General features: G+C 37.7%; 1 protein-coding gene across 1 annotated transcript in view; it reads left to right on the top strand.

Moving 5' to 3' along the window:
- The window catches only part of LOC138175697 (lamin tail domain-containing protein 1-like), an 88,841-nt gene that overhangs the window by 69,133 nt on the left and 4,729 nt on the right, over positions 1 to 14,979 (top strand). The window contains exon 7 of the mRNA XM_069106210.1: positions 2,566 to 2,768. Coding sequence (XP_068962311.1) covers positions 2,566 to 2,768 — 203 coding nt within the window. The remainder of the gene's footprint in view (positions 1 to 2,565; positions 2,769 to 14,979) is intronic.

Here is a 14,979-nt window from a genome sequence, read left to right as displayed (position 1 = left end):
TCCATATAGACATGCCTGGAAAGTATCCTAGTAATGTAAGTGAACTTATCCACAGCATTCAAAATTTCTCCATTTACTGTAACCGATGGCTCCACTTAAAGACGGTGCAGTGCTGCCTGGTGAAGAACCTCTGTTTTCTTGATGTTGATTGTCAGACCAAAAGTGGCAGCAAAGCGTGGGAGCAGGGACACAGCCCTGCTTTACTCCATTGCTGACTAGGAAGAGCACATGAGCATTACCCATTATCTAGAATGAATGCAAGCAAGACACCATGGAATTGGCATACAATACTAATGAAATTTTCTGGGCAACCAAATCTTGCCGTGATCTTTCACAAGCCCTCATGACTGACAGTATCAAAGGTTTTGGTCATATTGATCAACGTTGTGCATAGACCTCTGTGCTCCTCCTGGCATTTCTGCTGGAGTTGTTGGGCAGCAAACACCACATCAACCATTCCTTGGCCCTTTCTGAAGCCACACTGGTTGTCTGGTAGATGACCATGTTCCAGGTGCCGGATCAGCCAATTAATGAGGATTCTGTCAAGAATCTTACCAGCAATGACTAAGAGAGACTCCCTCCACTGTGATTGTCACAGGACTGTCTATCTCTTTTTCCCTCATAGAGATGGATGGCATCCTTGAACTCATGGGATATAACCTCCTCTTGCCATATAACCTGGAAGATTTCAGTCATCTTTTCAAAAGTTTTTGTACTTGTTTTGTGTTTCAGTCACAGGGTAGGATCTTTGTCTGCTGCAATAAGCAGACCATGGTTAGGTTAGGTGAAACAGACAATTTTAGGTTACCTTTTCTAGCCCCTTACATCAAGAGGTGAGCAATGCAAGCCTTTAAAAGGCTGCTCAGACACCGAGGGGGCTGTCAAATCCCACTGCTACTTCAGTCCAGTGAGAAGACAGCCCTATGTTCTGGGCTGTCTGAGTGAAGAGTTGTGACTGTGGCTCCCAGTCTCTCCACACCTGTTGCTTCATCACTTGTCTGCCCCACAGGACTTGGAGGTAATTTAAAATGGTAAAATGGTGTGGGTGATGTCTTTTGACTCGCACATAAATTGAATTTAAGTAAGTCAGAGTTGTGCAATGTCATCAACCTCACTCTCTCCCAGAGTCATTGGATTCCAGTTGCAAGACAAAGTCAAGATTAGTGGTGAAAGTTCAGGATACAGTGGCATACACCTTGGCATTGTTGATGTCTAATGAAGCTCTAAGTGCTCCACAGCACCCGCTTCCACCTTCACAGCTCATTGGAACATCCTCCCATTCCACCAATAAAGTCTTCACTTACTTGGGGTAGACATCCCCCAACTCACCAACAGGTTTGAAGCCCATCAATTACCCTCAAGGCTAAGCCTTCCTTAGCCTGTCTACCAAAATGGCTTTAACAGGGTGTGGCCAATACGCATGCTATAGTTTCTTGGAACAACAGGTGAGAGTTGGTTGGCAAGTGGACACGAAAGGTGGGAAGTGACCCTAAAAAGGACTTGGCAGCCCTCATTCTAGAGGTACTAACACCTTGTATACAAACAACCCTTAACACCTTGTATACCCCAGAATGGGAATAATAATACAACCAATGCCTACTTCACAGGATCATTATGAGGAAAGCATTTTGGAAAACTCAAAGTGTTATGTAAATGGGAATTACTATTATTAATCCATGTAACATTTTCACATTGTTGCAGCTTAAGTCCAAGTTCAAGTTTTATAAAATTAAAAGTTGAAAGGTGCAAATGAGTAGTTTTTGTTTAGTATCTCTCTATTTTAAGTATACAAGTTGATATTAATGTTTCCTATGAAGAAAGATATAATTGTGAGTGCCTAGTCAGGCTTTAACTTAATTTATCATTCTAATAAACACATAGAACATTTAGGAAACTGAAACTCCCTCCCACTACTGTAGGTGAGTACGTCAGCTTTGTAACTTTCACTCCCTCGTAGCCTCCCAACAACCACCGCTGCTTTGTTGACACGTTAGTGTCTTCTTCCACTTCCCCCGATTCACCCATAACCAGGAAGAAAATGGAAATAACCCAAAGGATTATAGAAATACAAGGCATTTGTGGGTCCCACCAAACATTTGACAATTTCACAAGCCTGAATTGGAAGATTGTGTCCTCTATGAAACTGTCTCCGGTGGTGTTGTCCTTCACTATAACACATTTAACTTGGCATCATAAAATACCAAGGTGCCATGGAGGCAGAATTTTCTGCAACTAAAAATGTATATTTATGAAAAGCAATATAAAAAATTATTTTTCCTTTCACTTCCCCTTCATGTTATACTCCTGGCAACTTCCTCTGTTACCTGCTCCTACTTTGACCTAACAGTCATTGATACAGAGTTTCACTGGTTCTCTCTTCCCATTTCCACCCTAAACTTACATTGCTGAGCAATATATACCCTCTTTCAAACTTTAAAATTAGATTTAATGATATATAACACAATTCTGGTCATTTCTTCAGCACATTTCATTGTAATAGGCCTAAGAAATTAAAAGAATAATTCTCTTAAATAATATATTACAGTAATGAACTTCTCTCATTAGGCCATTGCTTGGTATACTCCTATCCATTGGAAACAAGCATGGGAGGGATTTGACACTGACAAAAAATATGACAGAAGCCCACTGGCCATTTCATCACCTAAAGTACAAATGAACCGGGAAATACCACCTACAGTAATCAAAGTGAAGCGAGATCAACAAACCACAACAATACTGGAGCAGCAAGTTCGAGTTTTTCTTAAGAGGTACATACTCTACTTACCTTGTTCAGTATGGTAGTTAACTAAGGACTAGCCGAGCATCAGGCAACAAGATGTTATCAGATGGAGAAATAGACCAGTCGAGGTAAGATAAGAAATAACATGGGCTATTGCTCCAAATTTGAAAAGGATCCATGTTGTAAAGTGCTATATAAATGTGAGTTACTGTTATTAATCCATGTAACAGCTTTTACTATGTTATAGATGTTTATATTGTTACATGTTGCAAGCATAAAAATATAACAGTTCCCAACAATAGGCACATATGTAAGGAGAGGTGGTATCTAAGGATTTGTGTCATGCAACATACCCAAATTTTTTGGCCATTTCATTGCTCCATTCACACCTCTACAGAGGCAGCTAGATGACTTGGTGGATAGAGCACTGGGCCTCCAGTCGGGAAGACCTGAGTTCAAATCTGGCCTCAGACACTTACTAGCTGTGTGACCCTGGGCAAATCATTTAACCACCTAGGAGATACCCAGGTGGCTCCGTGGATAGAGCTCTGGGCCTAGAGTTAGGAAGGACCTGAGTTCAAATGTGGTCTTAGACATTTACTGACTGTGTGACCTTGGGCAAGTCACTTAACCTGTGTTTGCCTTAATCTACTGAAGAAGGAACTAGCAAACCACTCCACTATCATTGCTATAGAAACAAAAACCATGGACAATACTGGCATGCTATGGGCCATGGGGTCATGAAGAGTCAAACATGATTGAATGACTGAACCACAACAAAGAGGTAAGGTACTGAAGCTGCTAAAGAGGTGAAACATTCAACATTTCATGCCTAACATTGAGTACTTAAATTCATACTATAACTGGGTAGGTGGAGGGAAAAAACTGCTGAAACTGAGTTTGCTAGAAGATTCCTATTTTAACACGGATCTTGTTTTTATATCTATACAAAACATTCACATCAGTTATACCTCTTTAATTCCTGCTGATAAATGAATCTTAGAGACAGGACCATTTTCTTTGCATCTGAAATGCAATTTTAGATACCACAATCTTAACCAATTTGCATAGTTTCTATCCATGTACTCTTTAGTTATTTGTCTGTTATAGAAACATAATTTTGCTTTTCATTTTTCTTTTACAGAGAAAAAGAAATCCCACCAACTCTTTTCCCCAATCGCAGTCCATGGGGCTTTAGTAGCAATTGTCCTATACATCCCAACTATTCATTGCTCAGACCACTTACTGTGGGCAATGATGGGAGCACATTGTGCAGACAGTCAAGGTTACAATCAGCTAAACCTGACCCAATGCCAGGTGAGTCAAGAACCAGTTATCAAAAAGGAAAAAGAGGGACAACACGAATAAGTTTCTACTGAAATATATAATCTCCGGGAGGAAGAGTTGAATAACCATCCATCCTCAACTTTGTGACCCTCAAATATGCCATAATAAGGTTATACTGATATTAATTTACTTTAGTACAATCCCTTGCTTCCTAACTGGTCTCAGTGCATCCAGTCTCTCATCTCTATTTGATCTTCCCCGTCACTATCCAAGTGGTATTTCTAAAGCACAGATCAAACCCAAAACCTTCAGTTAAGGAAGGTACCCAGGTCAGCACTCTCTGTTCCCCCCCACCCTCCCAGCAGCACTCCTCTGGACTTCTCCATGCCCCAAGGAACTTCATCCTACAAGATCACGTCTGCCCTGGTCTTACATATCATGAGTACCTTCTGACCCTTGGGACTCTCTGATTGGAAGGCAGATTGGAGAGCCCCCAAGATCTCTATTTAAGGAAGGTGCTCAAGCCAATTATTTCCCATTTCCTACCCAGCTGCAGTCCCTCAGATTTCTCCATCATACACCTGTTCTGGGTACCATCTCTCCCCTGTCCTCATTGTTAGCTTTCTTTGGTAAGTTGTCTTCATTGTGATTGTAAGCTCCTTGATAGTGGGGGCTGTATTTCTTTTTCATACTTGTATCTCCAGCACTTAGCACAGTACCTGGTACATAGGCACTTAATAGATGTTTATTGACAGACTAACCACATCCTTCTCTGTTTAAGAAGCTTCAGTGCATCCCCATTGCCTTTAGAACAGAATCCAAACTCTGTTTGGTATTGAGAGCCTTCTCAATCTGTCCCCACCCTAGTTTTCCAGTTTTATTACACCTTACTCTCATCTTGTAGTCTATGCTTCAGCCAAACAGGTCTGCTTGCTGTTCCCTATACTTGATATCGTATCACCCACTTCTGTGCCTTTGTTCAGTCTGTTCCTGATGCTTGAGATGCTCTCTCTCCTCGCCTCTGTACCTTGGGACTCCTTGCTCTCTTCTAGACTTAGCTCAAATACAACCTCCTTCAATAAGACACTGTTCCTGATTCTCACAATTGTGATTCCATTCTACCTACCTCCTTCATTTTGTAGTTATTTGTCCTGTATTTCCTTCTCTGGGAACATATTGTATCATTCCCATAGAATGTTAGCTCCTTGAGAAAAAGGACTAACTTGTTTTTTATTCATAGTCACAGCACCTAGTATACAGAAAGTGATTAAGATTTTCATATCCATTTGTTGCACATAGTAAGAACTCAAGAAATATTTGAATAAATGAATGAAAAGAAAGACAGCATCTAGCAAGTGTATGGTTGGATTGTCTAACAAATTATTGTTTTGTAAGATTTATTTTGAGCCTGAAACAAAAGTGTATTTTTCTTGGTCACTAGGGTAGAAAAACTATCCTTTTAGGTTTTATTATAATGAAAAGCTATCAATCCCAGCTGCTTAACAGAAAGATATTAATTTAAGTCTTCTCATAAAGACATCAAGGGCCTGTCCTGATCTTCAGAGTCACAGCTAATGTATGGTCTAGCTTAGGAGCCTTCTCACTTACTCTGTCATTGTCTATACAGATGATGTTGCCATTCAAAGCATTTCTGCCATTGATTAAGGCTCCTTTGTGGCAAAGAGTCCACAAACACATCCTCTCCATAGGGAATGATAGAAGGAACTGAAGATGTAACCTAAACAGAATAAATATGTTCTCTTCAAATGTTTAAAAGGCTGGCATTTGGAAGAAGGATTAGACTTTTCCTAATATCTCAGAAGAATAGAACTAGACCCACTAGGTACATGTTAGAGACTAATGGAATATGGTTTAATTAAGAAAAAACTTTTAAAAATTATATTAGGATGAAAATGAACTAACCTGTGAGGCAGCAATTTTCTTATCAATGAAAGAGTTCATTCAGAATTTGGATGACCACTTGTCAGAGATGTATAAGAGGAAGAATACATTTCTTTGCAGAGTCTGGGACTGGACTAAATGATCTTTGAGGTCCCTTCTGTAGTCTCTAATTCTATAATGAGAGTCATGAGAAATCAAGATTTGGAATGTGGAGTTTTGTTTTGTGGACACATTTTCAGAAATTCACCTATTTTGTAGATTGATGGACACAGATACCAAGAGTTCTATAATTTTAACACAACATTATTAGGTACTTATTACTACTGGGAGCATACCTCCTGTAGTATTCACTGAATTGGGCACCAGAAATTTGCCCCCAAAGTGTCAAGGAGGAAAATGGATTATTAAATAGAATAGTCAGCAATATAACTTACGTTATACAGGTCAGTCTCAAAGTCAAGATTTTATACAGCACAACATGACCACCTAGAAAAGGCCAGTTACTTGGATCATTTACAGCCAGACTGAACAAAATACAATGACTTGACACTGATAGACTGAACAAAATGCTCTATTTTCTGTGATCGCATTAGCTGCACTAGAAAAATTAACAAAAAATTTCAGTCCAAATAAAACAAAAAATTTCTCATCTGTTCCTTGCCTGAGATCACATGTTCCTGAATAACAACTCTGGGGTTTTCCCTCTAGTGTTTATAAGGAATTTAGGTTAAAATACCTCATATTCCTAAGGATTGTTTTCAGCAATGGACAGACAAGTGAAAATCATTTTTATGTCTTTTCTTACAGCTGAAATAATTGAACATTTTCAGATATTTCTGCCTAATTTCAGGGAATTGGTTCTAAGAATAAAGTGATAACATAAGTGAAAGAGTGATCACTTCACTATAGTGAATTATACTACTGTTTAAACCTCACTTTTAGAAATATAGACAATTGGTCATCCACTTAATTCACTAGGTAAAGATGTAATTTCAGCAAATCATCAGGTTTAGATCAAGTCACCTGGTCCTAAATGTTTTAGACTCAGATTACCTGAGAAAGTACTTCTTCTATCTCACAAAAACTAAGGCAAGCTTCACAACTACCACTGATAATACTACTTCTAAATTTCAAGAGATTTTGGGTGTGCATTTTCTATAAATGTTTCTTAGCTCCAGAAAGCACTTTTGTTTCTTGACCAACTTTAATGTTTATCTGCTTTTTGGGAGAGAGGAGGGGGAAGTCAGGATTAAATGACTTGCCCAGGGTCACACAGTGTCTGAGGCTAAATTTTAACTCAGGTCTTCCTGACTCCACAGCTGGTGCTCTATCCACTGTACTACCTAGCTTTCAATGTGTAATTTAAAATAGACCTTTTAGGGGTCAGTTCAGGGTTCAGTAAGCTATAGTCCAGTAGTTTGCTGACCTCTGCTGAGATATACCATTTCAGATGTTTACAGCATATGTTTTATGTAAACATACAACTTTTGTCCTTTGGGGATTATTTTAAAGATGAGAGATTAACAAGCTAGATCCTCTCAATGACCAAGTTACTCCTTATCATAAATTAATACATCTTTGGCAACCAATTTAACTCTTTCAGACCAGTAACTTAACTATTTAGAAAGTTAATGCTTTGATATACTGAACAGTACAATAATTGTCTCATTGCATTAAAAAATAGACACAGTAGGGGAAAAAGAAGTTTTATCTCAGCTAGCTACGTGGCAGGACGTGAGTGGAAGTAACATCACAAAGGCATTGAATAACTCAATAACTAGAAAATTATGTTCTGTATTACCTTCTGAGAAATTGGAACATACCAAATTGCTGTTTTCCTGCTCTAGTTTCTAAGAAAACTAATTTTTTTGGTAGAATGATCATTTAGAATCTTGTTTGTAGATACCACAGATTAAGAAGTTACCTGTATGATGTTATTTGAAAACTTACAGTAAGATCTCTCTGCCCAAAATGGTTTTTCTCCCTCCTAGATGCCATAGAATTTAAAATTGTACCATTAGAGATCCATTCCTTTGGTTTTTGTTTCCTTTAGTCCTTTCATAAAATGCAAACACTTCTGAGAGGGTACCATATCAAACAAGTCCACACTGAAGTTTTTATGACTTATCAGAAATCACTTCCCCATGGCAGGAAGAATTTGTTGAACAGTGAAATCAGCCTTTGAAAGCTGTGCTGTTCATGAGCTACTGTTTAACCTTTCTGAGCCTCATCTATAAGATGCATTTCATTGGGTTATTTTAAAAACACTTTGTAACTCTTAAAGCACAATATAATTATGAGCTATTATTTGACAAGAGAAAAGTGGACATTGTTGAGGGATGTCTGAAGACTTCACCTAATTAACCCAATTTATTTATAAGGAGATGTTGCATATTCAGCTTTTACAAGAAACTATATCCTTTCTAATACCTTGTCACTTTATAAGTTTGGGGTTTTAAGACCAATCACATAGAAAGTGATTATTCCATTCATTAAACTTACAAGCAATGTGATAGAATAGTTGGGAGGATATTATACTTGAACTTGATAAAGATATGGATTAGAATTCTATCTCTGATATCTACTAGCTATGTCTTCATGGGCAAATCATTTAATATCTCTGAAACTGTTTCCTAATCCATAAAATTGGGATGAAAGTATTTGTATAATGTAGTACACAGGATTGTTGTAAGAATCAAATGAGATAAATGCTTTGTGGTAGTCAAATGTCAGATATTATTATTTGGATAACTATTAGTATGTAGTCTCCTTTGCAAGTAGTAGTTATTATTTAATTTATTTTTATCCCCTCCCAGCATAATGCTGGGCATAGAGTAGGTGCTTAATACATGTCAATTGAGTAATTGTCACCAAGAAATTAGAGCTGTCCAAAAATAAAGTGGACTGCCATAGGAGGAAGTAGGTATTCCCTCACTCGAGGTCTTCAAGCAGAGGTTGAATGATCACTTCTTGGGAATGTTACAGGTTTACCTGAGTTCTCCTTGAACTATGAGTATCTCTGAATAATGATCATTGCCTTTGGATATGTATAGATAGATTAACATAAATAGAGTTCTGAATTTGGAATCGAGAAGACTCTTACTAACTGTGTGACCCTAGCTAAGTCACTTAACCTCTCTAAGATTCAGTTTCCTCATTTGTAAAAGGAAGAGGTTAGACTAGATGACCTTTCAGATCCTTTCCAGTTCTAAATCTAGGATCCTAACTACATAGGCTTTTCTCAGATATGGAGAGAGAGAGAAGAAGAATATAATCCATGATCAAGTAATATGTCTTTTCCTTTAAAAAAATTTTAATTTCGTTAAATACTTCCCAATTACATGTAAAATATGTTTACCATTCATTTTTTACAGTTTTGAGTTCTAAATTCTCTCTCCCTCCTGCCCCTCTCCCACCTCTTGAGAAGGCAAGTAATATGATATCAATTATACATGTAAAGGGGTAGCCAGGTGGCTCAGTGAGTAAGAGCACTGGCCCCAGAGTTGGGATGACCTGGGATCAAATCCAGGCTCTGATACTTAGCACCACACCCAGAAATAACTGGCCGTGTAACCTTGAGCAAGTTACTTAACCCCAATTGCTTTAAAAAAAAAATAGAGATCAGCCCAGGAGAGCAGTTTTCCTTAATAATTTCTTAATGTCTCATGGCATCATTAGCTTCCGCTCACCCAATTGATATTTTTAAGGTATCATTTTCTTCCCTGAGCTTTTGTACCTCTTTTTCCATTTGGTCAATTCTACTTTTTGAGTTCTTTTCATCAGTGAAGTTTTGTACCTCTTCTTCTATTCAGGCAATTCTGTTCTTTAAGATATTGTTTTCTTCAGTATTGTGTATGCCTCTTTTACAAGGATGTTAATTGTCTTTTTCTTTCCTCACTTTCATTTCTTTACCTAATTTCTACTCTACCAATTTTATTTTATTTCAGAAATCATTTTTAGCTCTTTCAGGAATTCTTGTCAGACTTGTGTCCAATTTACATCTTTCTCTTTGAAACTTTGCTTATAGCTCTACTGACTTCATTGTCTTCTTCTGAGTTTGTGTCGACTTTCCCTGTCACTATAATAGCTTTTTATGGTCCTGTTCATTTTTTGTTGTTGTTTGCTCATTTTCCCAGCCCATTTTTTTTTTTTTTACTTTGAATTTATGTTAAAGTTGGGCTCCGTTCCCTGGTGAAGAAGGGCACTATCCCAACCTTCAGGCTTTTTCACACTGCTGTTTTCAAAGCTAGTTCAGGGGAAGAGGGGCTTGAAAGTTTTCAGTGCTTCCAAGGTGGTGTAATTTGGGGAGAGGTGTGGTCACTACTCTCCTGGACTGGGCTCTGGTCCTTACTTAGGAAGAGCCCCTGGTTTCTTGGGATTTGCAATCATTACTGCTCCTCAGAGTTCCTGTTCCCCTGGAACCAGAAGTGATACTGCTCTTCAGAGCCCCTGCTCCCTTGGGACTGGAAGTAATACTGTTTTCAGGGTCTCTGATCCCTTGTGACCAAAAGCAATACTGTTTCTCAGGGCTCCCACACCATCTTAACCAAAAGTGTTCCTTCCCACCCTTGAACCCAGAAGTGGCAGTGGAGCTGCCAAATAGCACCTTTTTCTGTATCCTGTGCTAACACAAGGGTCACCTGTAATTGCTTTCTGACTAATTGGTAGGTGCTTTACTGCCTCTGGCTGGAGAATTCCTAAAATTGCTGCTGTTTCTGCTGCTACCACCTACCTCCACCATTGGTGTTGCATCCACATGGGCTCCAGGCCAGTCACAACCCCGTGTCACAGATCTTTCTTTCCAACCTCCTAAGTTGTATTGGACTAGAATAATGTCTCACCATGACCTTTTGTTGGCTCTGCCACTCCAGATTTCAATTTGAGGTGTTATTTTAAAGTTGTTTGGAGAGGAATGTTGGGCTAGGTCAGCTAAGTGCTTCTTCTACTCTGCAATCTTGGCTCCTCCCAGCAAAAGACCCCTTTTCTACAAAAATAGTAACACTCTTCACTAAAAATCCTACTCCATTGACTCATTGTAGCATGAAGTTGACACTGGATTTGGGGGATCCATACCAGACTATTTGTGGCTTCTGTGGAATGGGATTGTAGGAGAAGAGAGAAATAAAATGAGTTCAATAATAAGAAGATTGTGTAGGTGGTTTGGAAAAATTTGGGCTTATGAATAAGATTCAAGATTGAATTTGGGAAAGATAAATTTGGGATATATTAAGCAAAATATGAAAGGGAATAGTCTCTCCAGGTACAGTTTTTACTTCAAGTTTTGATAAGAAAAAAGCTAAAGGAGAAGGATGAAGTAAGGACAAAGTAAAAGCCTAAAAAGAACTCAAGAAGCTTTGGACTTATCAAGAAGGCCAAAAATTGGGTTTGTTCAAGAGAAATTTAGGAGAAATGAAGAAATTTCAAGGAGAACAAGGTTCAGGTTTAGATTCTATTCCTTATTTTTGGCTCCTGGGAAGAAGGTTGAAAGAGGAGCAGAATTAAAGAGGATTAAGCAATAAGGAGCTGAAGAAAAGGAATCAAGGAAAAACATTCAGAGAAGGAAAAGGAGAAAAGGTCAGTAAAGGCAAGTTAGAAAAAGTAAGTAAAACAAGTAAATTGGTAAATAAAACATAGAAATTGGTGGAATATATTTTAGGACTAGGCCCAAAGGATAAAGGAAGTATAGACTGTGTTTATCAAGTTGTGATAAAGGAAAGGAAGTTGGTTGTAGCAGTCAAGGTATGGAGAGATTATAAAAAGTCTAAAAGAAGGTATACAAGAGGTGAGATGTAAACACTAATAGGTAGTTTGGTGGGTATTTTTGTTTCGTTTTCTTTTTAAGGCTGAGATGCTCAATCAGTATGGAGATCAGGGAGAAGAGTTTGCTATGACTTGCATGGATTGTGTGATTATATTTTTACCATAGTCAACTGACCTATGTCACAAGTGGGATGTCTCTCCAGTTTATCAGAGACAATATAGTGTTCAGTGATATCGCAGGGAGGATCCAAAGTAGACAAGGGGAAACTTGATCATTGTCAGAACGTTAAAAAGTGGAAGATTGTCAATCAGGGCAGCCATAAACCTAGAGCAAAAAAAGAAACTATTTTTAAAGAGGAATAACTTCTTGTCCTTCAAGGAATGATAAAGTTAAGCCACAGAATCAATCATGTGAAAGAACATTACAAAAGAACATTGAATGAAAGGGTCAGATGAAGAAAAGAAGAATAACTTCCTACTTGAGGATATGGAAGCAATGACAATAGTCATGACTGTTGTCTTCCTGTGAGTGTGAATCCAAGATATAACAGAATATCTCCCCAATATTTATCAGAACACATAATTTACCAATTTCTGGTGATTCACATGGGCAGAAATGATACTACCAGAAGAAACCTAAAAAGTTTTACCAAAAATCACAGACTCTAAACTAAAAACCACAGGAACACAATTGATTATCCTCAGTGCATCCCATCAAAAGCAAGGAATACCAAAATAAAATGAAAAATGTATCTGCAAAGTGAACATCTGGCTAAAGAAGATGGTGTTTGAGAACTGGATCAAGATTTCTGGATCCTGGCTCAAAGTGTAGTAATGCCAGATTCTTGAGAGTGCTACTACCAAAGGCAGGCAAGAAACGTATTTGCCTGGAGTCTGACAAATATAATCAAGAGGGCTCTAAACTTTAAAAAAGTTATGTGAAAAGAGATGAAATACCTTTTTTTCTCTAACATAAACTATAGATACTGGAAAAAGTTGAAAGAAAAAAAGCACTTGTAAAAACAAAGAAGTTCACAAGAGAAAAAAAATTTTAAAGCTACCAGTAGGAAACTCTGTGGCCTCCAATCTATGCACAGAGGCCCAAAGTTTAATCAGTAAGAGAAATTAGAAATCTTAATGCAAGGAGACGAATTTAACCTTAACATTTCTCACTAAGACATAGTGATTTGAAATATAACTGAAAGGGGTGGCTAGGTGGCACCGTGAATAGAGAGCATCACCGGCCCTGGAGTCAAAAGGACCTGAGTTCAAATGTGGCCTCAGATGCTTAACACATACTAGCTGTGTGACCTTGGGCAAGTCACTTAACCCCAATTGCCTTGCCTTCCCCCCTCCAAAAAGCAAAAATAAATAAATATAACTGAAATATGGCCCTAAAAGCTCCTCATTCAAAAAGGAATAGAATAGGCAAAAAAGGAATGGGGAGTAGCATTGTATGCTAATAAGGTATATTCATGTGAAAAAATCCAGGAGCCATTGGGGGAGAAGGAGAAAGCATGATGTAGATAGAGCATTTGAGTGAAGACCAAAGAAGGCAGAAACAAAAAAATGGTTTCATTATCAGACTGAAAGAACAATTCCAGAAAAAGCTCACAAGTACAAGTTATGTAGTGCTAAGAGGCTTGTTTTCTGTGTATTTGCTAGAGTGCCCTTTCTTCCAAAAACAGACTAGCTAATAACTGATTGAAATGCCTTAATGAGAATTTCATCCTTCAACAGCTGGAGGAACGAATAAGTAATAATTCTGTGCTGGATATTCATATCACTTAACAGGGAGGAATTGATGTTGTAGAGGTGGGAATAATGGTAATATTGGGTTGAAGTAACTGCTTGTGCCTAGAATTTATGATAAGGGAAAGAGAGAAATGCTGGAAATAGTCTGACATGTAGCCTAGATTTCCTTTTTTGACAATTTACTAAACTAAATGATCAGAGGACATTTGTAGATATAGCTTACCTATATTTTAGCAATGCATTTGATTAAAACTTTCTTAGTAATTTTGTACAACACATAAAAAGATATGAACTATTTAAGTCAAATCTTATTATCTTAAGTCCTAAGGAATTAAATGACTAGACTCTAAGGTAGTTGTTAGTTATCCAATGTCATCTTGGCCACAGTAGTGAAGTGTTACAGTTTTGTACTTGACCCTGTGATGCTTAACATTTTTATCCCCTAAATATTATATGTTTGTCCAATTACATGTAAAAACAATTTATAATATTGGGGTTTGTTTATTTTGAATTCCAAATTCTCTCTCTTCCTCCCTTCTTAACCTCCTCCTTGAGAAGGCACATAATACATGTGCAGTCATACAAAACATATTTCTATACTAGTCGTGTTGTAAAAGAAAACAGAACAAAAAAAAAGGAAAAGGAAAAATAAAGTTTAAAAAAGTATGCTTCAATCTGCATTCAGATCCCATCAGTTCTTTCTCTGGAGGTAGATGGCAGTATTGCTGAGGATAGCTAAACCAATCACATTTATTCATCATATAATATTACTGTTACTATGTATGATGTTCTCCTGGTTTTCCTGGCTTCGCTTTGCATCAATTCATATAAGTCTTTCCAAGTTTTTCTAAAAGTATCCTACTTATTTCTTACAGCATAATAGTATTCCATCACAGTCATATACCACAACTTATTCAGTCATTCCCCAATTGACAGGCATACCCTCAATTACAATTCTTTTCCACCTCTGAAAAGAGCTACTATATTTTGTACATATATGTCCCTTTCCTTTTTCTTTTTTCTCTTTGGGATACAGACCTGGTAGTGGTATTTCTGGGTCAAAGGGTCTATATGTTTTTATAGTCTTTTGAGCATAGTTCCAAATTGCCCTCCAGACTGGTTGGATCAGTCCATAAATCCACCAAAAGTGTTTTAGTGTCCCAGTTTTCCCACGTCCCCTCCAACATTTGTCATTTTTCTTTTCTGTCACATTAACCAATCTGGTAGGTATGAGGTGGCACCTGAGTTGTTTTAAATTGCATTTCTCTAATCAGTAATGATTTAGAGCATTTTTATAAGACTAGATAGCTTTGATTTCTTCATCTGAAAACTGTTCATATCCTTTGACCATTTATCAGTATGGAAATGACTTGTATTCTTATAGATTTGACTCAGTTCTGTATATATTTGTGAAATGAGACCTTTATCAGAGAAATTTGCTATAAATTTTTTTCACAATTATGACTACTAATTATGTATTTCCCTCCATCCTGTTTTTCTTCTCTCTCTCTCTCTCTCTCTCTCTCTCTCTCTCT

Source organism: Petaurus breviceps, unplaced genomic scaffold (assembly GCF_028583685.1).
Source record: "Petaurus breviceps papuanus isolate PSGF00001 unplaced genomic scaffold, PetGlider_PUasm1.0 79, whole genome shotgun sequence".
In the NCBI taxonomy this organism is placed as follows: Eukaryota; Metazoa; Chordata; class Mammalia; order Diprotodontia; family Petauridae; genus Petaurus; species Petaurus breviceps.
The sequence above is the reverse complement of the archived record's forward strand: the minus strand, read 5'-3'. Positions and strand labels throughout refer to the sequence as shown.